General features: G+C 46.0%; 1 protein-coding gene across 2 annotated transcripts in view; it reads left to right on the forward strand.

Annotated features, from left to right (window-relative positions):
* The first annotated feature begins 368 nt into the window (after positions 1 to 368).
* TFDP1 (transcription factor Dp-1) overlaps positions 369 to 25682 on the forward strand; it is a 73268-nt gene continuing 47954 nt past the window's right edge. Inside the window, exons 1-3 of one of the 2 annotated variants that reach the window (XM_073664424.1) lie at positions 369 to 731; positions 7959 to 8022; positions 19704 to 19770. In XM_073664424.1, coding sequence (XP_073520525.1) covers positions 8011 to 8022; positions 19704 to 19770 — 79 coding nt within the window. In that variant the 5' untranslated portion in view covers positions 369 to 731; positions 7959 to 8010. Of the gene's footprint in view, positions 903 to 7958; positions 8023 to 19703; positions 19771 to 25682 lie in introns of both variants that reach the window. The other variant, XM_073664423.1, reaches the window with a different exon arrangement.

Raw genomic sequence — 25682 nt, forward strand, 5'->3', positions numbered from 1 at the left:
CTGCTGTACAGCAGTGGGGGTCCCTGCAGTGGCTGTGTGCAGGGCCGGCTGTACAGAGTGGGGGTGCCTGCAGTGGCTGTGTGCAGGGCCGGCTGTACAGCAGTGAGGGTGCAGTGCCGGGGCTGCTCTTCCGGCAGGTGAGCAGTACACAGGAGCAGCTGGACCAGAGCAACAGAAATATTTCAGGCAGTTGATGACGTCACGGACCTGTGCACGAGTTCCCATAAACACTCCTTCTTCCTCATTGACGCCCAGGATGGCCAATCAGCGCGCCAGGTCTCTGAACACCTCGTGACGTCACTCACTCGCGGCAATTCCACCCAAACAGAATGGAGAACTGCGCACCGGAGCCGGCGTGGGGCGGGGTTATGTTTCCTGACGTGAGACCCTTTCCAGCCAATCACTGTGCAGGTCGGCCAGACGCCGCCAAGCTCGGTTTTTTGTTTGAGGTGACGGGAAGGGAGGATACAGCGAGAGGAGGAAGAGAAGACGGGTCTGGGAGGAAGGCGGCAGTGCGCGGGCATACGGCGAGACCGTCACCGGGTCCGAGCACTTAGCAGCCGGGCCGACAAGGGAGAGCAGCGGGGAGCGCGGATACCGCGCGTGGCCAGTGTGGAGAGGGCCCGCGCCGGCTGTGCTGACAAGTAGGGGCCACTGAGGATGCTGCATCCCCTGCTGCCGCCCGATCCCGCACCCGGCTTCCCGTGACAGCCTCCCACAGGGCATCTCCGGTACGGGCCTAGGCCGCAGTCAGCGCCGCCGTGTTGTGTGCTGCGTGCACGGCAGCTGCTGGCCCTCCTCCGCCTCCCTCACTCACATGAACCGTCCTGCTCCCTCTGCTGACGGCCCGGAGCGCTGACCAGGAGCGGGTGTCCTGCATGAGGCGCTGAGCTCGGGACACGGTGAGCGCTAGTCCTGGCTATGTGCAGTGCACGCTGTGTGCGGCCTACTCCACCGCCGGGCACTGCTAACATGGCCGCCTGTGTCCCCCACCGGGAGGGGAGCGGGCCCGAGTCTTCCCGCCAGGGGTATAGGCCGGCGGCATGGGCCTAGTAGCAGGGAGCGGTGGCGGCCTGGCTGCTGGAGACACGTCCTACTCTACCTCCTGCATCCATGGAGGAACGGAGGGGTCCGAGGCGGCCCCCATCCTCCTCCAGCAGTGTGTGGGGCACATGAGGGGGTCCGAGGCGGCCCCCATCCTCCTCCAGCAGTGTGTGGGGCACATGAGGGGGTCCGAGGCGGCCCCCATCCTCCTCCAGCAGTGTGTGGGGCACATGAGGGGGTCTGAGGAGGTCCCCATCCTCCTCCAGCAGTGTGTGGGGCACATGAGGGGGTCTGAGGAGGTCCCCATCTTCCTCCAGCAGTGTGTGGGGGTCTGAGGCTCTCCCCATCCTCCTCCAGCAGTGTGTGGGGCACATGAGGGGGTCAGAGGCGGTCCCCATCCTCCAGCAGTGTGTGGGGCACATGAGGGGGTCAGAGGCGGTCCCCATCCTCCTCCAGCAGTGTGTAGGGCACATGGTGGGGGGGGGTCTGAGCGGGCCCCCATCCTCCAGCAGCGTGTGGGGCACATGGTGGGGGGGGGGTCTGAGCAGGCCCCCATCCTCCTCCAGCAGTGTGTGGGGCACATGAGGCGGTCCCCATCCTCCTCCAGCAGTGTGTGGGGCACATGAGGGGGTCTATCCCTCCCTTCGCTGCAAGAGCTGCCCTCAACTTATTTTGGAAGAGGATAAATGGGAGGGGAACAAAGCAGATACACAATTCTCTGACCCCAGGTGACCCCAGTGCTGTGTAACCAATGATCTGGAGGTGACTGTACCAGGGCATGAGGGGGTCAGACTGACAGGGTGCCACGGATGAACAGGCATGTTGTATGGTGGATTATGGCACGTATTATAAGGTGGGCAGCTGTGTCCCATCTTTATGGTCATGTATCCTTCACCCCATGTTGTGTATGTGTTCACCCTCATGGCTGTACACAGTCAGTGGTCTGCTGTTTAACTTTAGGCCTAGTGCATGTGAAGATCTCAGTGGGTGGATTGTTGTAGGCGGCATGAATTGTCTTCCCTTTTTCTACTGGGGCCTCAACCAGACTGACCAAGATGATGTTGGGCCATCACCTTCTTTAGTAACAGTTCATTCTGGAGTTAAAATACCATTCTCAATTTCCACCCTTTTTTTTTTTTTTTTAATAAATAAACCACCAGATCAGAATGTTAAAAAAAAAAAATTAAGCTACTCCTTCTCCCCGTGTCCTGCACTGGGTTTCTGCTACTGATTTGCCTATTGGCTCCAGCCATTCGATGAGCTCAGATAGCATAATCCGCTGGGCCGATTGATTGGCTGCGGGGCTCCTGATGTGACGATTCCTACATCTGGCAAGCAATCGCCAGATCAGCGGCAGAGACCCTGCGTTGGACCCGGGGAGGGGAGGGGGAATTATTCTTAACACAATCAGCATGAAGTAAAATAGAAATCCCAGTAAATGCTGCAGCCATTGAATAAACTGCAGGAGATGATCACTTCTATGAATCCTGACTCTCAAGCGGCACCAACAACCAGGGGGCTGCACACCTCCCTGGTGAGATCAGCCTCGCATTATGGCATACATGGTCAAATCTGGCCTGCAGAGTGGTTTTATTTGGACGACGCCGCCAGAACCACCACTCCTATGTGGGCCCACGATACTGTATGGGGCGGGCGCCGCCTGTGTGAGGCCCACGATACTGTATGGGGCGGGCGCTGCCTGTGTGAGGCCTGCGATACTGTATAGGGCGGGCGCCGCCTGTGTGAGGCCCACGATACTGTATGGGGCGGGCGCCGCCTGTGTGAGGCCCACGATACTGTATGGGGCTGGCGCCGCCTGTGTGAGGCCCACGATACTGTATGGGGCGGGCGCCGCCTGTGTGAGGCCCACGATACTGTATGGGGCGGGTGCCGCCTGTGTGAAGCCCACGATACTGTATGGGGCGGGCGCCGCCTGTGTGAGGCCCACGATACTGTATGGGGCGGGCGCCGCCTGTGTGAGGCCCACGATACTGTATGGGGCGGGCGCCGCCTGTGTGAGGCCCACGATACTGTATGGGGCGGGCGCCGCCTGTGAGGCCCACGATACTGTATGGGGCGGGCGCCGCCTGTGTGAGGCCCACGATACTGTATGGGGCGGGGGGCGCCTGTGTGAGGCCCACGTTACTGTATGGGGCGGGGGGGCGCCTGTGAGAGGCCCACGTTACTGTATGTGGCGGGGGGCGCCTGTGAGGCCCACGTTACTGTATGGGGCGGGGGGCGCCTGTGAGGCCCACGTTACTGTATGGGGCTGGGGGCGCCTGTGTGAGGCCCACGATACTGTATGGGGCGGGGGGGCGCCTGTGTGAGGCCCACGATACTGTATGGGGCGGGGGGCGCCTGTGTGAGGCCCACGTTACTATATGGGGCGGGGGGGCGCCTGTGTGAGGCCCACGTTACTATATGGGGCGGGGGGGCGCCTGTGTGAGGCCCACGTTACTATATGGGGCGGGGGGGCGCCTGTGTGAGGCCCACGTTACTATATGGGGCGGGGGGGCGCCTGTGTGAGGCCCACGATACTGTATGGGGCGGGGGGCGCCTGTGTGAGGCCCACGTTACTGTATGGGGCAGGGGGCGCCTGTGAGGCCCGCGGCTTTGTCCAAGTTTTTTATTTTGGCCCCCTGTGTATTTGAGTTTGACATCCCTGCCTTACGGCAAGCAATGTCTTAGAGTGCATCTCCACTAATATGAATGCTCTTTAGTATCTCTTCCTTCTCTGATATTGCCCAGTGTCCTTCCTGCCACTATTAGTATAATGAGGGTGCAGCCTGAACAAGGATCCCAGTAGCTAACAAATTTCTCTGCATTTTAGTAAACAATTGAACTGTTCCAGGGGCCATTTTATTTTTTTTATTTTGGCAGTAGGAGATAAAAATAAGCTTCGTAAAGCTTAATAGTAGGGCTGTGGAGTCGGTAAGCCAAACCTCCGACTCCCAACTCCTCAATTTCCACGACTCCCTCATACATGGCTCATGTTTAAGTGATAAATTTACTGTAGCACAGATTAATCTCAGCTAAAAGTCTAGACCCTTAGATCAGGAATAGGACAGACATTTATAGGACATTTCATAACTCTCCCAAATTCTTATGAAAAAACAAATTGCATTGAACAACTGTACCCAATTTATTATATATTTTAGGAGTTGGAGTCGGTCCATTTTATACCGACTCCCACTAAAATGGGCACCGACTTCACAGCCCTGGCTAATAGTGCTCCTTGAAAGCTGCAACAAATGCTATCTGGCACCATGGGTTTTTTACTTCTCACTCTATGAAAAGTTTAGTTTGATTACTGATCTATTCCTGATCTGTTTGCAGGACCCTCGGTCTGGCCATCCTGTGCTGCTGGAGATAGTTGTCATTACTGCAGATCCACACTATACAGGGCATGTTGTGATTCTAAACTTTTCTCATAACATCTAGGGAATCAGCTGCCTATCCCTCTCTCTCTCTCGATTTAGTGCTGATGGCTTTCCTAGACATTGTGTTTTGTAATGTGTGAGCAGGAAACCCTCATGAGCACAAGGTAAATATGAGGGCAACATGCCGTCTCGGTGCCTGGCCTTACAGGACCAGGGTGCTAAAATCTTATTTGACTTGGTGACATATTTGACGAGAGTTTGATTTTGTGCTTTCTGCCGCTTTTAATATTTCAAAAAAATTCTTCAACTTATGAAATGTTTTGAGTCGGTGCATTTGTGTCTACAGTAGGTAAAGTAGATTAATACCTATGGAAATGGAGACGAATGTATGGAATACATCAATGGTGGATACTAAATAAGCGTTAGGAATAAATTGCCTTCATTACACAGCTGACTGTGTGTTCCGCCGGAAGTTTAAGTGATGGCAGGAAAACAGATGGTCCAGTTACTTAAACAACCACATAATGATGAAAGCCTCTTCTGCAGTGGAGCTTTGCAAGAGGTATCTGGTTTTGTATAGATGTCAGAGCATCCAGACCTCCTGCTCTTCCAGACTTGTTTCCTACCGTTGCTTTTAAACTTGGAAAATGTTAATTGCACCTTTTAAAGGGCTTTTCCACTACTGAGTAACCCCATGTTTATGGGCTCATGGAGGTGAAAATAAAAAATGATACCACCTGGACTGGCGCTACCCTTCCATACGCAGCCCTGCAGTTTTTCTCTGGTCTGTTTGGGGTCAGTATTCGGTGGGAACATCACATGAGAGCTGCAGCCAATCACAGTCTATCAGCTGCAGCATTCCCATTATATCTGAGCAGAAGAAGGTATCAACCGACCAGTTTGAATGAATAAATATATTGTCAATGAAACAACAGTTTTGTAATCTGATGGCACATGAGGTAGGGACAAAGACTCAGATTCCAGTGATGTATGACTTAAAGTATTAGGTGCAGCAGTTTTGAAGGGTGCAGTTTTCTCTGCAGCAGATTGAGCAGAGCGCACTTATTAATGTGTATAAAAACACCCACACCATAGCTTTGTGTACATTGTATAGTGACAGGCAGCTGGGTTGGACTAGAAGGCACGTGACATCTAGTCCTGTAGTGATTGAGTGAGGGTCCTGCTTGCAAGTTTATAATCTATAAGGAAATAGGGGAGACATGAAAGATGAATGGTAAAAAGTGCTTGTATTGTATGGTCCAGCCATCAGTATAATAACTCGGGTATTCACATAACACTGCATGAACCAGTCACCAGCCAGTATGTGTACAAGTACAGACACAAAGGGCTATTAAGTGCAAGGAGGGGGTGTGAACAGATGCCATGAGGGTCCTGATTTTGAAGAAAATTTTGTATGGGCAAAACGGGGATAGTTAGGTAAGTGAGGTGAGGCAAATGGTCAGTCTAAAGAAATGTTTAGGCCATGCTTGTGGGTATTGGGAATTAATCAAATTGTCTAGTGTATTCCAAAAAATTGTCGCAGCAAACGCAAAGTCTTGGAGATGGGAGTGGGCAGTTCGAATTATTGAGGCTGTTAGTCTTCGGTCATTAGCAGAACGAAGGGCACGAGTAGGGTGGTAGACTGAGACGAGCGAGGATATGTAGTGTGATGAACTGTGGAGAGCTTTGTGGGTGAGAGTGTCAAGAGCATACATGGTACTGAAAACCAAATCTTCTGGGGAATCCAGTAGGAACAGTACATAAGGAGAAACTGAGGGGGCTTGGGACTGATCCTTGAGGATCCCCGACTGTAGGGCGAAGAGGAGCCAGCATAAGATAAAGTGAAGAAACTGTCGGAAAGGTAGGAGGAGAACCAAAAGAGAGGGGTATCCTTGAGGTCGTGAGGAGGAGCTGGTGATCCACAGTGTCAAATGCTGCAGGGAGTAGTGACCATTCGATTTAGCTGTTAGTAGATCATTAGAGATTTTAGTGAGGGCAGTTTCAGTAGAGTGTGAGAAGCGGAAACCGGATTGTAAAGGGTCAAGAAGAGAGTTATCTGAGAGATAGCGGATTAGACAGGAATGGACCAGGCGTTCCAGGAGTTAAGAGATAAAGGGAAGATTGGAAACAGGTCTGTAGTTAGCAGTTCAGTTATGGTTAAGGCTATGTGCCCACGATGCTGAAATGCTCTGGATTTTTCCTGAGCGTTTCTGCATCTCCCTGGCAGAAAAAACGCATGCGGATTGTACATGCGGATTTTATATGTGGTTTTCCGGCCAGAGACAAGTGGAAGTGAAGCGTTCTTCACATGCATTTCCGCATGCGGGTTGACAAGCGCTTTCCAATCGATTTTAGCATCACTTGGAAAGTGCTTGACAACTTGGTCACACTGTATAAGTCCATGCAACCGGCATGGATTTATATTGTGTGACCGTAAAAGAATGGTAAAAAATAAATATACATGCCTTCTGATGGCCCCTTGTGTCCATAGCGATCCATACTGGCTTGTCGGCAGCTCGAGATAGTCTAAAAGGACCTGCGGTGACATCATTTAGTCATGTGACGGGTCACACGACCCCTGACTTCTGCGGTCGCATGACTCGTCACATGACTAAATGACGTCACCGCAGGTGCTTTTAGATTATTGCGAACTACCGGCAAGCCAGGACGGATCGCTATGGAGACCGGGGGCCATCAGAAGGTAAGTATAATGTATATTTTTTATTTTATTCACTTTTTTTTACAGGTTCTATGGTACCCAGGTCTGGATGAGTCTCCTCTTCTCCAAACCCGGGTACCATCCGCACATTGAACCGCATGATATCCGCATGTGCAGATGCAGTGATGCGGATATCATGCGATTCAATGCAAGTCAATGGCAGCGAAAACGCCGCGATTCCGCAAAATAATTGGTAGTGCTGCGGATTTTTCCGCAATGATAATCCGCAGCATGTGCACAGCACATGCGGATTATCATTGGGTAACATGGCAGGCCTTCTACCAAGCGTTTTTTAAGCGTTTCTGCAGCGCAATTGCCGCTGTGGAAACGCTTAAAAAATGCATAGTGGACACACAGCCTAAGGGATGGGCGTTTTTAAGTAACGGCAAAACACAGCCCAGTGACTGACATCCCTGGAATCTGGGTCTCTGCTCCTTCATTATGGTACTCACAGATTTTCTTTAACTCTACATTTTGCTGCTCCTGTTATCCTTCATAGAAATGTATAAATTAATATCTGGATGTTACCAGGTGCTCAAGTGTGTCGGACTGAGTAGGGATGCGCTCATTTGACAAGGGGAATTGTAAGACCCAGTTGTACATTTATTAATAACATTTTTAGGTGGCATAATAGAAATGGGACATCAGCGAGCTCTAAGAAACACATCAGGAGACAGGCTGCAACAAGGACCTTTTTGGGGACTTGTGAATACTTTTTTCCTGGCTGGCCTCTCTCTTCTTTAGCTTTAAGTAGATTGACTTGATTTTCTTTTTTTTTCTTGACCAATTATGTTAATTTCTATTTTTTTTTTCAGACTATTCAACTGGGTGGCAATCCTGCTTATTTAATTCTGCATATTTGGTAACATGGCAAAAGATGTAAGTACCTTTAATTGCCAAAATAGGAAATATTTTCCTTTTCCAAAGTATATGAGATGTTTGTGTTTTTTTACTTTTTTTTTTTTTTTTTTTTTTACTGTATGAAGTTTCCCAGGAGGTGATGGGTCCACTTTGTCTCTGGGCACATTTTGGAAAAATTCCCAGGCTTACACCCATTTTTCTGATAAACCATGACCATTTCGGACAAAGTCCAAATAGTGTGTAAACACATAATAAATATGGTGTAAGTCATGAAACAGTTTTTTGGGTTTTTTTTTTTGTGCAGTTTACACCAGAATTTTGTTGCATTTAGATTCTCTAGTTTGCGCTCAAGATGGTGACCTTCCATTTCCCAAGATACCACAGATGCTCAATGGGATTAGTATGTGCTGGAAAGACAAGTCTGATTTGTGGATGCCCAACTTTATAATTACAGGACTTCATATTTGAAGACTGGAAATATCCCTTTATAACTTCTTTTGTTGCTGCGCCCGTAAAACTCCAATCTAAAATATAATGTTAACCCATAAGGTAAATGAAGCCATGGATTAAAAAAACCAAAAATTCCATAAATGCCTTTTTTTTTTTTTTTGTGCCCCTCCCTCCTCCCACCACAAAAGACAACAAAAAACGATCTAAACGTCATTCATACGTACTCCAAAAATGGTACCCTCAAAAACTGCAGCTCAACACCACAAAAGCCAGCCTTCACAGGTCCATCAATGGAAAAATATAGTTTTGAGTCTCAGAAAAAAGCAACAAAAACAAAAAAACGTTAAAAGTTTGATACTGCTGTAATGGTACGGACATGGAGAGTCATACTGCCATGTAATTTTTGCCGCACATAACGCCATAAAAGAAAAAAATACAGTAAACATTGGCTGATTTGTGTTTTGTTTTAATTTCTCACTTGAAAATTTTTGTTCAAATTTCTTTCAGTCCATTACATGGTAAAGTAGTGTCACTCAAAACTACTACTCGTCCCACAAAATATAAGCCCTCACGGCTATGTCAACAGAAAAAAGAAAAAAAATGCTTGGCTCTTTGAAGAAGGGGAGGAAAAATAAAACCACTAAAACAAAAAAAAAGCTGGGTCTTTTAGGGGTAAAAGTTTTTTAAATGTCTATTTTTATGTTTGTAAAATAGGGTTTTAACTAAAACAATTGATTGAATATTGCTGGAATAGTGTGCAAGTTCCAGTGGTTGCCACACAAGGCTTTCCTGCAAAATGATGTGCAAGTGATGACTTGTACAGTGGGTACGGAAAGTATTCAGACCCCTTTAAATTTTTCACTCTTTCATTGCAGCCATTTGGTAAATTCTAAAAAGTTCTTTTTTTTTTCTCATTAAAGTACTCTGCACCCCATCTTGACAGAAAAAAACAGAAATGTAGAACTTTTTGCAAATTTATTAAAAAAGAAAAACTGAAATATCACCTGGTCATAAGTATTCAGACCCTTTGCTCAGTATTGAGTAGAAGCATCCTTTTGAGCTAGTACAGCCATGAGTTTTCTTGGGAATGATGCAACAAGTTTTTCACACCTGGATTTGGGGATCCTCTGCCATTCTTCCTTGCAGATCCTCTCCAGTTCCATCAGGTTGGATGGTGAACGTTGGTGGACAGCCATTTTCAGGTCTCTCCAGAGATGCTCAATTGGGTTTAGGTCAGGGCTCTGGCTGGGCCAGTCAAGAATGGTAACAGAGTTGTTCTGAAGCCACTCTTTTGTTATTTTAGCTGTGTGCTTAGGGTCATTGTCTTGTTGGAAGGTATTCTTGCCAAGTTTGGGGTCCAGAGCACTCTGGAAGAGGTTTTCATTGAGGATCTCTGTACTTGGCCGCATTCATGTTTCCTTCAATTGCAACCAGTCATCCTGTCCCTGCTGTTGAAAAAAAAAACCATAGCATGTTGCTGCCACCACCATGTTTCACTGTTGGGATTGTATTGGGCAGATGATGAGCAGTGCCTGGTTTTCTCCACACTTACCGCTTAGAATTATCACCAAAAAAGTTTTATCTTCATCACATCAGTCCAGAGAATCTTCTCTCATAGTCTGGGAGTCCTTCATGTGTTTTTGAGCAAACTCTATGCGGGCTTTCATATGTCTTGCACTGAGGAGAGGCTTCCATCGGGCCATTCTGCCATAAAGGCCCAACTGGTGAAGGGCTGCAGTGATGGGAGAAAGTTCCACAAAGCCAACTATCTCCCTACTGCATCTCTGGAGCTCAGCCACGATTCTCCTCTCCCATGATTGCTCAGTTTGGCTGGACGGCCAGGTCTAGGAAGACTTCTGGTGGTCCCAAACTTCTTCCATTTAAGGATTATGAAGCTCACTGTGCTCTTAGGAACCTTGAGTAATGCAGAAATTATTTTGTAACCTTGGCCAGATCTGTGCCTTGCCACAATTCTGTCTCTGAGCTCCTTGGGCTGTTTCTTTTGAGCTCATGATTCTCATTTGGTCTGACATACACTGTGAGCTGTGAGGTGTTATATAGACAGGTGTGTGCCTTTCCAAATCAAGTCCTATCAGTTTAACTAAACACAGCTGGACTCGAATGAAGAAGTAGAACCATCTCAAGGAGTATCACAAGGAAATGGACAGCATGTGACTTAAATATGAGTGTCTGACCAAAGGGTCTTAATACTTATGACCAAGTGATATTTGAGTTTTTCTTTTTTAATACATTTGCAAAAATTTCTACATTTGTTTTTTTTCAGTCAAGATGGTGTGCAGAGTGTACTTTTAACCAGTTTGGAACCTATGACGTCTTAGTACGTCATAGGGCTCCTCCCCCGGTTCAGTGAGGGCTTTGGCGGTGAGCCCGCACTGAACCGAGCATATGTGAGCTGATTCTTACAGCTGACATGTGCCCGCAACAGCCGCGGGTGGAATCACGATCCACCCGTGGCTGTTAACTTGTTAAATGCCGCTGTCAATCTCCGACAGCGGCATTTAACGCGCGCTTCCGGGAAGCGCGTCCTAAGCCCCGCCCACCGGCGACCCCCGTCACGTGATCGCGGGTCACCGATGGGTGGGCATGACAACCCAGGGTCTGCAGCAGACGCCTGTGGTTGTCATGATCTGGTCGCTATGAGCACCACCTAGTGGTCGGCGCTCATAGCACAGGACCAATTCTGCTATATGCAGGGGATCTGCTGATCCCCTGTATGTAGCAGAGACTATCGGACAATTGCTGCTTCTAGTCTTCTATGGAGACTATTGAAGCATGCAAAAAGTAAAAAAAAAAAAAAAAAATCTTAAAAATATAAAAAAAAGTTTAATTCACCCCATTCAAAATAAAATCTATAAAAAAAAAACCTACATACACATATTTGGTATCGCCGCGTTCAGAATCGCCCGATCTATCAATATAAAAAAGAATTAATCCGAACGATAAACGGCGTAACGAGAAAAAAATTCTAAACGCCAGAATTACGTTTTTTGGTCGACGCAAAATTGCAATAAAATGCAATAACGGGCGATCAAAACATCAGATCTACCCCAAAATGTTATCAATAAAAACATCAGTCCGGCGTGCTAAAAATAAGCCCTCACCCAGCCCCAGATCCCGAAAAATGGAGACGCTACAGGTCTTAGAAAATGGCTCTATTTTTTTTTTTTAACCAAATTTTGGAATTTTTTTTCACCACTTAAATATAAAAGAACCTATACATGTTTGGTGTCTACGAACTCGTAATGACCTGGAGAATAAGAATGGCAGATCAGTTTTAGCATTCAGTGAACGTGGTAAAAAAATAAATAAAAAACAATTGTGGTATTGCACTGTTTTTGCAATTTTCCCGTTTTCCAGTACACAATATGGTAAAACCAGTGATGGCGTTGAAAAGTACAACTCGTTCCGCAAAAATAAGCCCTCACATGGCCATATTGACCAAAAAATAAAAACGCTATGGCTCTGGAAGAAGGGGAGCAAAAAACGAAAACGCAAAAACGGAAAAAGCTCTGCTCCTTAAGGGGTTAATGAGAAAAAAAATGAACTTTTTAGAATTTACCAAATGGCTGCAATGAAACAGTGAAAAATTTAAAGGGGTCTGAATACTTTCCGTACCCACTGAATATAGGAATAGGTCATTAAATGAGTGTTAAACCTTTTGATACTGTTCACCTATTGTTAGGACAGGTCTTCAATATTAAATTGATGGGGTTCTGACAGCTTAGCTGTTTTCACCTCCAGTAACTTCTGAAGAGCATGGCTCCTTTCACTATGCAGTGGCCCCTGCCGAGAACTGCAGCTCAGCGCCTATCGAATAAGAGCTGATCTGCAGTTCTCGGCAACAACCACTACACAGTGAACGGCACTGTAACATACTTTTATGCATTACTTTTAAAGGCAACAGTTTACCAAAAACAACGCTATTAACCTACAGATATGGGGTTAATCTGCAGGTTAATAGCGTTATTAACCTGCCCTGCACACGAACGTAGCCGAATGTTGTAGGGAGAAAATTAACTTTATTCCCCCCGGCAGTGTTTGAGTCACGAGGGATGCTGTAACCATGCCCCCGGCCCTGACTGACAGCAGCTTTCCATTGGGGCCAGCAGTCAGTCTGGGCCTGCTGTCAGTCAGGACTGGGGGCCCGGTTACAGCCACGCTGACACCACCCCTGTGACTGAGACCCGAATGCTGCCTGGGGCAATAAAGTTAATTTTCTCCCTGCAGCGTTCGGCTAAGTGTGGGCGCTTGGAGGTTAATAACGCTATTAACCCGCAGCTTAATAGCATTTTTCCTGGTGACTGGTTCCCTTTTAACACATGGCTGGAGCTAAAAGCAGCTGATCATGATGGTGCAGGGTGTCAATTCCAGTGGTCTGATGTTGATGACATATCTTAGAGAGAGCTCATCATTGTCACAAGGCCGGACAGCTCCTTTAGATATTGGAAATTTAGATCCCTTTCAGTCACTACAGTAGCCCATATTTACCTTTGTGACAGTAGATGGGGCAAGATTAGAACAAATACTGAATGTTTTTATTACAGTTGTGCTCAAAAATTTACATACCCGGGCAGAATTTTTCCTTTCTCAATACGCCTTCCTCGACAGCATTGGAGATGTTGTCCACGCCCTATTGGGGGACAGGAACATAGAGAGGTTAAAAGCCCCTCCCCACCGTCAATCCCCAATGTTTTCCTGTCCCCCTTGGGGCATGGAGAGGTCCTGCAGTGCTTTCAGGCCGGCAGGGCAGCATTGTATTAAATATACTTGCCGGGCAGCGGTTGGTCGGGGCGCTCCCTCCTCCCTCCATGCACCTCCCATTGGGACCATCCTGGCTTCCTGCGCCCCATAGAAGTTAAAGCTAGCACGGTGATTTACGGTGATTTTCATGCCGGAGGCTTGTTCCAGCTCTCCGGCATCTCCTCCTTCCTCCGGCGGTCTGGGCGCGCGCGCACCGGAAGTGACGTCATCGCAGGTCCTGGTCTCTTCCGGACTATGTGTTCCACGCTGGAGTGCATGATGTTTGAGCATGTCGCAAGGCCAATATCGATCCGTATTGACCCTCTCGTGACCGGAAGGGGGAGGGGACTGAGGTTCCTTGCTGGGGGGGGGGCTCTGTTTTTTACATAAAAACCCACCTGAAAACGCCAAAGGTAAGGCTATCTCCACCATGGAAGGTGACAGATCCAGTATTCCTGCATCTGCAGAGCCCAGCACGCCTCCGGCTACAGTGAGTAGTATCGGGGTGGGTCACTATGGGGTTATCTGTCTCTCTTTTAGATGACACTAGGTTTCCCCTCCTTCTAGTTACATGGGTATCTCTTCTCTTCCCCTCTTAGGAAGACAAGGCGCCCGCTTCTAAGAAGGATAAAGACCAGCCTCGTAGATGTGGCATCTGTGCTAAAAAAATTGTCCTCATCCTATAAGAAGTTGTGCCGACCCTGTACGGATAAAATAAAGAAAACCCCTCGTTAATCGAGGAGCTTAGATCACTTGTTAAGCATGAGGTCCAGGTAGTTAGACATGAGGTCCAAGCATCTATTGCTGCCCTACCTGTCTACTCCTCCTCTAGGCCCTCTCCCCCTAAGAAGAGGAAGATTCAGGAGTTAGACTCAGATGTGGTCTCTATTGATGCTAGTAGCTCCGCCTCTGATGATTTTGATGAAATAGTATCCTTAGGGCCTGCCAAAAAGGTAGAAATTGGAAGATATTATTTTTCCTCGGACAATTTAGAGGAATTACTGGACTCCGTGAGAGGCACTATGGGGCTGTAGGAAGTTGAGGTCAGCTGTTCCGTTCAGGATGAGATGTTTAGAGGCCTTAGATCAAAAAAGCAGACTGGTTTTCCAGTTCATGAGGTCATTAGAGATCTCATCCGACAGGAATGGGAAATCCCGGAAAACCATCTCACCACCCCTTCGGAATAAAAGCATAGATTTCCGCTGGAAGGTGAAGAATTTGAGTGGGACTTCCCTATGGTGGACCTCCAGGTGGCAAGGCTAGTGAGGAAAACCTCACTTCCCTTTGAGGACTCATCCCAATTGAAGGACCCATTGGACTGGAAAATGGAAAGCGTCCTCAAATCATGGGAAACCTCTTCTGCCTCTCTCAAGGTCAATATCTCATCAACTTGCGTGGCCAGATCCCTCTTCAAGTGGCTGGCCCAACTGGAGGAACATCTGTCTCAGGGCACGTCCAGGGCAGACCTGCTAGACTCCATTCCTCTCCTTCAAAAAGCCACGGGCTTCTTAGCTGACGCCTCGGCTGAGTCAGCTGTTTTATCCAATACTGCTCGCCATGCGCTGTGGCTCAAAACATGGAGTGAGGATGTCACCTCTAAGGTTAAACTCTGCTCCATTCCCTTTCAATGGAAATATGTATTCGGGCCAGCCCTGAATGATATCCTTGAAAAGGCCTCGGACAGGAAGAAAACCCTTCCTGAACAGAGACAAACTAAGAAACGTTCCTTTCGACCTTCCCAGAGTCACCCCACACAGTATAAGGGAAAGGGAAAATCTGGGTGCTGGAGCTATCCTAAAGGCGGCAAGGGCCGTAACATCCTTGTACCACAACAACAACACCAGCAGCAGGACAAGCAATGACTTGGTCCGTGTAGGGGGCCTTCTCTTGGATTTCTTTCCCCAGTGGCAGGCAATATCTTCCTGCCAGTGGATCCTCAATACCATAATCAAAGAGGATCTTCTATTGGAGTTGGAGAGTCGTCCCCCTCAGGTCACGTCCCTTCCTTCTCAAGGAGCTCGGGAACTGTTATCAGTCGGTCTACAAGACCACCTGGAATCCGGAGTAATATCTCCATTCCCCCCCGGCTGGGAGGGGGATGGGTCACTACTCAAAAATATTCCTAATACGGAAACCGTCAGGGACCCCTCACATCATAATCAACCTGAAGTACCTGAACAATCACATCAAATACAGACGGAGTCTATAAGATCAACTATTCCCTTAATAGGGAAAGACTACGTCATGGCAACCATAGACTTAAAAGATGGATACTACCATGTGCCGATTCATCCGTCCCACAGGAAGTTCCTGTGCTTTGCAATCTCCGGTGACAACATGGCAAAACACTACCAGTACAATGTACTGCCATTCGGCATCTCTTCAGCACCCTGGGTGTTTATGAAGATTATGACAGAAGTCATTTTCTCATCCAAAAATAAGATGTCTGCATAATTCCATACCTGAACGACATGTTGATTGTCGCCCCTTCGGTGGTGACCCTCAATATTCATGTTTCCATAACCTTAGAAACTCTTCGCTCATTAGGCTCGATTCCGAACCTCAAAAAATGAGAACTCCTTCCTTCGTCGAGGAGGAAATTCCTTGGTGTCCTGCTGGACTCCAACAAACAAACGTTCTTTCTTCCGTTGGAGCATCAAACAGCTCTCAGAACCAAGATCTCAATTTTCAGACACCAGGAGAATCCAACATTGAGAGTGGCAATGTTTGTATTGGGGTCAATGACGGCTTGTATCCAGTCGGTATCATGGGTCATGGGGAAACCAAAAGAATTTTCAATGGATCTATGGGAAAAGGTAGTTGAACTGTATAACACAGGGAAGGGATACAAAAAAATATCCAAGGAATTGATAATGCCAGTCAGCAGCGTTCAAACTATGATTAACAAATGGAAAATCAGGGGCTCTGTAAAAACCAAACCACGATCAGGTAGACCAACAAAACTTTTGGCCACAACTGCCAGGAAAAGTGTTCGGGATGCAAAGAAAAACCCACAAATAACATCAGCTGAAATTCACGACTCTCTGAAAACTAGCAGTGTGGCTGTTTCATAATGCTCAATAAGGAGGCACTTAAAGAGAAATGGGCTGCATGGTTGAGTTGCCAGAAGAAAGCCATTACTGCGCAAATGCCACAAAGTATCTCGTCTACAATACGCCAAACAGCACAGAGACGAGCCTCAAAACTTCTGGTACAAGGTAATTTGAAGTGATGAGACCAAATAGAACTTTTTGGCCACAACCATAACCCTTACATTTGGAGAGAGGTCAACAAGGCCTATGATGAAAGGAACACCATTCTTACAGTAAAGTACGGAGGTAGATCGCTGATGTTTTGGGGATGTGTGAGCAACAAAGGCACAGGAAACTTGGTAAAAGTTGAAGGAAAGATGAATGCAGCGCATTATCAGCAAATACTGGAGGTAAATTTGCACTCATCAGTTCCAAAGCTGCGCTTGGGACGTAGTTGGACATTCCAACATGACAACGATCCACAACACAAGGCCAAGTCGACTTGTCATTGGCTACAGCAGAACAAAGTGAAGGTTCTGGAGTGGCCATCTCAGTCTCCTGACCTCAATATCATTGAGCCACTCTGGGGAGATCTCAAGCGTGCAGTTCATGCTAGGCAGCCCAGGAATTTACAGGAACTGGAGGCTTTTTGCCAAAAAGAATGGGCAGCTTTACTATCTGAGAAAATAAAGAACCTCATCCACAACTACCACAAAAGACTTCAAGCTGTCATTGATGTTAGAGGGGGCAATACACGGTATTAAGAACTGGGGTATGTGAACTTTTGATTAGGGTCATTTGGATGTTTTTGGTTGTCATTAAGATATGAAAAGAGAAAACACAGTAGTTTGACATTGAATGGCTTCACCCAACCAATAACCATGAGTGGAGAAATTTTTTTTTGTTATGATTCATATTCTCTGAAACAAGGCCAAGAAAGGAAAAATTCTGCCAGGGTATGTAAACTTTTGAGCACAACTGTATATTTACTGAGAAATTAGAAAAATCTTTGGGCATTTTGTGGTGAAACAATGGCTCCCAGAAGTATATTTTATTGATGTAGGGGGTTCCAAACTATTTGCTCACAGAGGAAAGAAAGAGATCCTTGTTTTCTCAAGTGGTTTGCCGTTAAAGTCTGCAGATCTCTGCATTTCCACCTAGTATAGAAACGAGCAAAGAGTCATACTTTGTGTTACTTTTTTAATAGGATGATGCTCAAAAGACTAGTAATACATTTTTTTAAAAATTCGTGCTAATTCATCAGAATTTAAAAGCATGAGTGCTACGCTCTGTTATCAGCTGAAAAAGGGTTATCCATTGTGTGTAAAAAGAAAAAAAAAAAAAAGTTATAAATGTTAATTAAAATAAATAATTCTCAAATCTGCTTACTCCCATCAATTCATCTCCAGTGGTGCTCTGTTTGCAAGTTAACAGTACGTTACCACCACAACCAGTCGGAGGACATTGCGCTCACATGCCATACAACTGGTATCATGAGCTATCTCTAGGCGCTGATCACAGCGAGTACAGTACTTGACTGTTGGTTGTGGCTTCTAATTGGCTACATTTTGCCCTATTGTAAACCATGAGGTCCACCAGAGTATCTTCACTGGATTGCAAGGGAAAAGAGGGAAGTTCTTTGTTTATTGGGAACTCTATAACCCCCTTAGGTGACTATCGACAGGCATCTCTTGAAAGCTGCAAAGTTTCACAATTGCCTTCCTGTCATGTGTCTAAGCTGTAAAACATAACACAACTTGTAAATGTTAATATATATATATATATATATATATTCACAAAAGTGAGTAACACCCTTCACATTTTTGTAAATATATCTTTTCATGGGACAACAATGAAGATATGACACTTTGATACAATGTAAAGTAGTCAGTGTACATCGTGTTTAACGGTGTAAATTTGCCCTCTAAATAACTCAACACACAGCCATCAATGTCTAAACCGCTGACCACAAAAGTGAGTACACCCCTAAGTGAAAATCGTGCCCCAAGTGTCAAAATTTTGTGTGGCCACCATTATTTTCAAGCACTGCTTTAACTCTCTTGGGCATGGAGTTCACTAGAGTTTCACAGGAATTCTCTTCCACTCCTCTCTGATGACATCATGGAGCTGGTGGATTTTAGAGACCTTCTGTACCTTCCATTTGAGGATGCCCCACAGATGCTTAATAAGGTTTAGGTCTGGAGACCTGCCCAGTCTAGCAGCTTTACCCTCAATTTCTTTAGCAAGGCAGTAGTCGTCTTGGAGGTGTGGTTGGCGTCGTTATCATGTTGGAATACTAACCTGCAGCCGAGTTTCAGAAAGGGAGGGGATCATGCTCTGCTTCAGTATGTCACTACATGATGGCATTCATGTTTTCCTCAAGGAACTGTAGCTCCCCACAGCCGGCAGCACTGATGCATCTCCATACTAGTACACCCCCCCTCCCACCATGCTTGACTGTAGGCAAGGCACAGTTGTCTTTGTACTCCTCACCTGGTTGCTGTCACACACTCTTGACACCATCAGAGCCAAATAAGTGTATCTTGGTCTCGTCGGACCACAGCACATGGTTCCGGTAAGCAGTGTCCTTAGTCTGCTTGACTAAAGCAAAGTGTTTGTGGGCTTTCTTGTGCATTATCTTTAGAAGAGGCTTCCTTCTTGGATGACAGCCATGTATACAAATTTGCTGCAGTGTGCGGAGCATGGTCTGAGCACTGACAGGCTGACCCCCACCACCCCTTTAACCTCTGCAGCAATGCTGGCAGCACTTATACATACGTCTACGTTGAAAAGGCAACCTCTGGATATGACGCAGAGCATGTGCGGCAATAACCTTAAATTTTATGTTTTTATATAGTAATTTTTTTTGTGGTGGTCTTTATCTTATGGTATTTTCTTTCTTTTTTTCTGTTTTGTTATATCCTATAACGTGATACCCAGGGAATGTAGCATTTTGAAAACCTGCCACAAATCAAAAAGTGTATTTAGACTTTTTAGAGATTTGCTACAGATTGTAGAGCACTTTCCCGAAAATTATATGAAATTGTTGTAGAAGGCTAAAATGCAACATGTTTTCCAGTGTTTGTCACCCTTCATCTATTAGCATCAGTGGAGAGCAGCTGCAAATGGAGTGTCTCCTTCTGAAGGCCGGGGCTCATCCTTGCATTTCATCCGGGCCATTGATTTAGTTTGTCATGTCGTGCTCCATCCCACTATGGTCTATATGTAGTGATTGTCTGCTCCAGACTGATAATTATAGAGAGAGGGACCTGATGATTTGTGCCAGCATTGGATGTCACAGGCACCACTCCTACCAGTAAGACATATTTATAAAATATCCATGAGTTCAGCCTCAAATGTCTTGGATGAGACCAATCATTTCAACTTTCTATTTTCTATTTTGTTGCATGTTATTTCATTTTTGATAATTGTTTGTTTTTTTTGTTTTTCTTTTAGGCTGGATTAATTGAAGCAAATGGAGAGCTGAAAGTTTTTGTAGATCAGAATCTTAGTCCAGGAAAAGGTGGGATATTAAAGTTTTCTAAACTGTTGCTATTGTGACTTTTTTGGAAAATGTGTTTTGCTTTTTCTCTCCATGTAAAATGAATACAGTCACTGACAAATTAATATTTAAAGGGAACCTGTCACCATAAAAAAATCAGTTCAACCTACAGTCATGTTGTAGCAGTGCCAGCTGGATAGAAATTTTTATATATATATATATATATATATATATATATATATATATATATATATATATATATATATATATTTATTTATGCATTTCAGAAGTATTTTGCCCCCTTGTACTTTCCTACCTTTTGCCACATTTCTGGCTTCAAACATAAAGATATACAATTCTAATTTTTTGGGGAAGAATCAACAGCAAGTGGGACACAATCGTGAAATTTATTGGATATTTTATACTTTTTTAACAAATTAAAAACTGAAAAGTGGGGCGTGCAATATTATTCGACCCCTTTACTTTCAGTGCAGCAAACTCACTCCAGAAGTTCAGTGAGGATCTCTGAAGGATCCAATGTTGTCCTAAATGACTGGTAATGATAAATAGAATCCACCTGTGTGTAATCAAGTCTCCGTATAAATGCACCTGCTCTGTGATAGTCTCAGGGTTCCGTTTCAAGTGCAGAGAGCATCATGAAGACCAAGGAACACACCAGGCAGGTCCGAGATACTGTTGTGGCGAAGTTTAAAGCCGGATTTGGATACAAAAAGATTTCCCAAGTTTTAAACATCTCAACGAGCACTGTGCAAGCGATCATATTGTAATGGAAGGAGTATCAGACCACTGCAAATCTACAAGACCCGGCCATCCCTCTAAACTTTCATCTCGAACAAGGAGAAGACTGATCAGAGATGCAGCCAAAAGGCCCATGATCACTCTGGATGAACTGCAGAGATCTACAGCTGAGGTGGGAGAGTCTGTCCATAGGACAACAATCAGTCGTACACTGCACAAATCTGGCCTTTATGGAAGAGTGGCAAGAAGAAGGCCATTTCTCAAAGATATCCATAAAAGGTCTCCTTTGAAGTTTGCCACAAGCCACCTGGGAGACACACCAAACATGTGGAATAAGGTGCTCTGGTCAGATGAAACCAAAATCGAACTTTTTGGCCACAATGCAAAAGGATATGTTTGGCGTAAAAGCAACACAGCTCATCACCCTCAAAACACCATCCCCACTGTCAAACATGGTGGTGGCAGCATCATGGTTTTGGGGCTGCTTTTCTTCAGCAGGGACAGGGAAGATGGTTAAAATTGATTGGAAGATGGATGGAGCCAAATACAGGACCATTCTGGAAGCAAACCTGTTGGAGTCTGCAAAAGACCTGAGACTGGGACGGAGATTTATCTTCCAACAAGACAATGATCCCAAACATAAAGCAAAATGTACAATGGAATGGTTCAAAAATAAACGTATCCAGGTGTTAGAATGGCCAAGTCAAAGCCCAGACCTGAATCCAATCGAGAATCTGTGGAAAGAGCTGAAAACTGCTGTTCACAAACGCCCTCCATCCAACCTCAATGAGCTCGAGCTGTTTTGCAAGGAACAATGGGCAAGAATTTCAGCCTCTCGATGTGCAAAACTGATAGAGACATGCCCCAAGCAACTTGCAGCTGTAATCGCAGCAAAAGGTGGCGCTACAAAGTATTAACTCAAGGGGGCCCAATAATATTGCTCCCCCCACTTTTCAGTTTTTAATTTGTTAAAGTTTAAAATAGCCAATAAATTTTGTTCCACTTCACGATTGTGTCCCACTTGTTGATCCTTCCCAAAAAAACTAGAATTTTAAATCTTTGCTTGAAGCCAGAAATGTGGCAAAAGGTAGGAAAGTTCAAGGGGGCTCTATCTATCTATCTATCTATCTATCTATCTATCTATCTATCTATCTATCTATCTATCTATCTATCTATCTATCTCACACACACACTGCTCAAAAAAATAAAGGGAACACTCTAACACATCCTAGATCTGAATGAATGAAATATTCTCATTGAATACTTTGTTCTGTACAAAGTTGAATGTGCTGACAACAAAAACACACACAAATCGTCAATGGAAATCAAATTTATTAACCAATGGAGGTCTGGATTTGGAGTTACCTCCAAAATTAAAGTGGAAAAACACACTACAGGCTGATCCAACTTTGATGTAATGTCCTTAAAACAAGTCCAAATGAGGCTCAGTATTGTGTGTGGCCTCCATGTGCCTGTATGATCTCCCTACAACGCCTGGACATGCACCTGATGAGGTTGCGGATGGTCTCCTGTGGGATCTCCTCCCAGACCTGGACTAAAGCATCCACCAACTCTTGGACAGTCTGTGATGCAACGTTACATTGGTTGATGGAGTGAAACATGCTGTCCCAGATGTGCTCAATCGGATTCAGGTCTGGGGAATGGGCGGGCTAGTCCATAGCTTCAATGCCTTCATCTTGCAGGAACTGCTGACACACTCCAGCCACATGAGGTCTGGCATTGTCCTGCATTAGGAGGAACCCAAGGCCCTTCAGAGAAATGCCACCCCACACCATTACTGACCCACTGCCAAACCGGTCATGCTGAAGGATGTTGCAGGCAGCAGATAGCTCTCCACAGCGTCTACAGACTCTGTCCTGTCACGTCTGTCACATGTGCTCCGTGTGAACCTGCTTTCATCTGTGATGATCATAGGGTGCCAGTGGCGACTTTGCTAATCCTGGTGTTCTGTGGCAAATGGCAAGCGTCCTGCACGGTGTTGGGCTGTGAGCACAACCGCCATCTGTGGAAGTCGGGCCCTCATACCACCCTCATGGAGTCGGTTTCTAACCGTTTGTGCAGACACATGCACATTTGTGGCCTGCTGGAGGTTATTTTGCAGGGCTCTGGCAGTGCTCCTCCTGTTGACTTTGCACAAAGGCGGAGGTAGCGGTCCTGCTGCTTGGTTGTTGCCCTCCTACGGCCCCCTCCACGTCTCCTGGTGTACTGGCCTGTCTCCTGGTAGCGCCTCCAGCCTCTGGACACTACGCTGACAGACACAGCAAACCTTCTCGCCACAGCTCGCATTGATGTGCCATCCTGGATGAGTTGCACTACCTGAGCAACTTCTGTGGGTTGTAGAGTCCGTCTCATTTTACCATAAGTGTGAAAGCACAACCAACATTCAAAAGTGACCAAACCTCAGCCAGAAAGCATTGGTACTGAGATGTGGTTTGTGGTCCCCACCTGCAGGACCACTCCTTTATTGAGTGTGTCTTGATAATTGCCAAAAATTTCCATCTATTGTCTACAGCATGTGAAATTGATTGTCAATCAGTGTTGCTTCCTTAAGTGGACAGTTTGATTCACTTGGAGTCATATTCTGTTGTTTAAGTGTTCCCTTTATTGTTTAAGCAGTGTGTATGTATATGTGTGTGTAATAAATATATATTATTCCATGGCGCTTCACATGTGAAAAAGGGGTTTACATAGCAAAAACAATTAAAATAATCTTGAACACAATGTGACAGCGACTGGTACAGAAGGAGCGAGGACCCTGCCCGCGAGAGCTCACCATCTTCAAGGGATGGGTGAGGATACAATAGGTGAGGGTAGAGCTGGTCGTATACAGCGGTATGGCGGAGCGGTGGTTACTGCAGGTTGTAGGCTTGTCGTAAGAGGTGGGTCTTCAGGCTCCTTTTGAAGGTTTCCGCGGTCGACGAGAGTCTGATGTGTTAGGGTAGAGTGTTCCAGAGTAGGAGGGAAGCACGGGAGAAATTCTGTATGCTATTGTGGAAGGAGGAGATAAGAGGGGAGTAAAGGAGATCTTGTGAGGATCGGAGGTTGCATTCGGGTATGTAACGGTAGACTAGGTCAGAGATATATGGAGGAGACAGTTTGTGAATGGCTTTGTATGCCATGGTTAAGGTTTTGAACTGGAGTCTCTGAGCAATGGGGAGCCAGTGAAGAGATTGACAGAGAGGAGAGGCCAGGGAATAGCGAGGGGACTGGTGGGTTAGTCGGGCAGCAGAGTTTAGGATAGATTGGAGGGGTGCGAGAGTGTTGGCAGGGAGGCCACAGAGCAGGAGGTTGCAGTAGTCGAGGCGGGAGATGATGAGGGCGTGCACTAGTGTTTTTGAAGATTCATGGTTGAGGAATGTGCGGATCCGGGAGATATTTTTGAATTGCAGGAAGTGGAAAGGACTTGGCTATGTGGTTTGAAGGAGAGTTCAGAGTCCAGGGTTACCCCAAGCCAGCGAGCTTGAGGGACTGGGGAGAGTGGGCAGCCATTGATGTTGATAAATAGGTCAGTTGGAGGGGTTGAATGAGATGGCTGAAAGATGATTTCTGTTTTGTCCATGTTAAGTTTTAGAAATCTAGCAGAGAAGAAGGATGAAATAGCAGATATACATTGTGGGATTTTGGTTAGTAAGGAGGTTATACCGGGTCCAGAGAGGTAGACCTGTGTGTCATCCGCATAGAGGTGATAATGAAAGCCATGAGACTCTGAGCTGTCCCAGGCCTAAGGTATAGATGGAGAAGAGTAGGGGTCCTAGAATTGAACATTGGGGGACACCGACAGATAGGGGGCGAGATGAGGAGGTGATGTATGAGTGGGAGACACTGAATGTCCTGTCTGTTAGGTATGAGGAGATCCAGGATAGGGCCAAGTCTGTGATGCCGATAGATGAGAGAGTCTGTAGTAAGAGGGAATGGTCCACTGTGTCAAAGGCAGATGACAGGTCTAGGAGGAGGAGGACAGAGTAGTGTCGCTTGGATTTGGCAGTTAGTAGGTCGTTGGTGACTTTAGTCAGTGCAGTTTCAGTAGAATGGTGCGGTCGGAAACCAGATGGTAGGCTGTCAAAGAGGGAGCAGGAGGAGAGGTGGGAGGACAGCTCAGAATGGACGTGGTGTTCCAGTAGTTTTGAGACATAGGGGAGAAGTGATATGGGGCGATAGCTAGTCAGAGAGGATGAGTCAAGGGAGGGCTTTTTGAGGATGGGTGTGATTGAGGCATGTTTGAAGCATGAGGGGAAGACACCAGTTGTTAGTGACAGGTTGAAGAGGTGGGCTAGGGGTGGGATGAAGATAGTGGTAAGGTTTGGGATGAGGTGGGACGGGATTGGGTCAAGTTTACAGGTGGTGAGGTGTGATTTGGAGAGTAAAGAGGAAAGTTGATCTTCCGTAATGGTGGAGAAGGTGGTTTTGGAGGAGGAGGGTTGAGTAGGTGTGGGGAGGGGCTGTGGAGGCTTTAGGCAAAAGCTTTGTCTGATGATGTCAATCTTCTGCTTGAAGAATGAGGCTAAGTCTTCGGCTGAAATAAGAGGAGAGGGAGGAGGCACTGGGGGACGGAGGAGAGAATTGAAGGTGTTGAATAGTTGTTTGGGGTTGTGAGACAGGGAGGATATGAGAGATGTGAAGCATGTTTGTTTTGCTGCAGTGAGTGTGGACTTGAAGGTAGTGAGGGACTGTTTGAATTCGATGAAGTGCTCATTGGAGTGGGACCTTTTCCTATATAATACCTTGTATAATATAATGTATAATACATATATATATTATATATTTACATACAGGGTGGTCCAAAAGTAGGTGGACAGAAAGTGTAATAAGGTTATGAAGGGGGGGGATTTATCAAACAAAATCCAGTAATTTTAGATAACATTATGTGGAGTGATGAAGCTTCTTTCAAATTATCCGGCCATATTAACAGACATAATTGTATTTACTGGTATAATGAGAACATGCATTTAACATTAGAGCAACAACTAAATGAGCCTCGTGACAATGTTTGGGGCGGTATTTCAAGTTTTGGTGTTTTAGGACCAATATTTTTTGATGGAACAGTCACAGGAGATAAGTATCTCAAAATTCTAATGAATCAAGTTGTTCCCCAGTTACAGCAACAGCCTAATTCAAATGACCTTTATTTCCAACAAGATGGAGCCCCTCCACAT

This window comes from Phyllobates terribilis, unplaced genomic scaffold (genome assembly GCF_046119375.1).
Source record: "Phyllobates terribilis strain yellow unplaced genomic scaffold, ASM4611937v1 Scaffold_2__4_contigs__length_985480577, whole genome shotgun sequence".
Taxonomy (NCBI): domain Eukaryota; kingdom Metazoa; phylum Chordata; class Amphibia; order Anura; family Dendrobatidae; genus Phyllobates; species Phyllobates terribilis.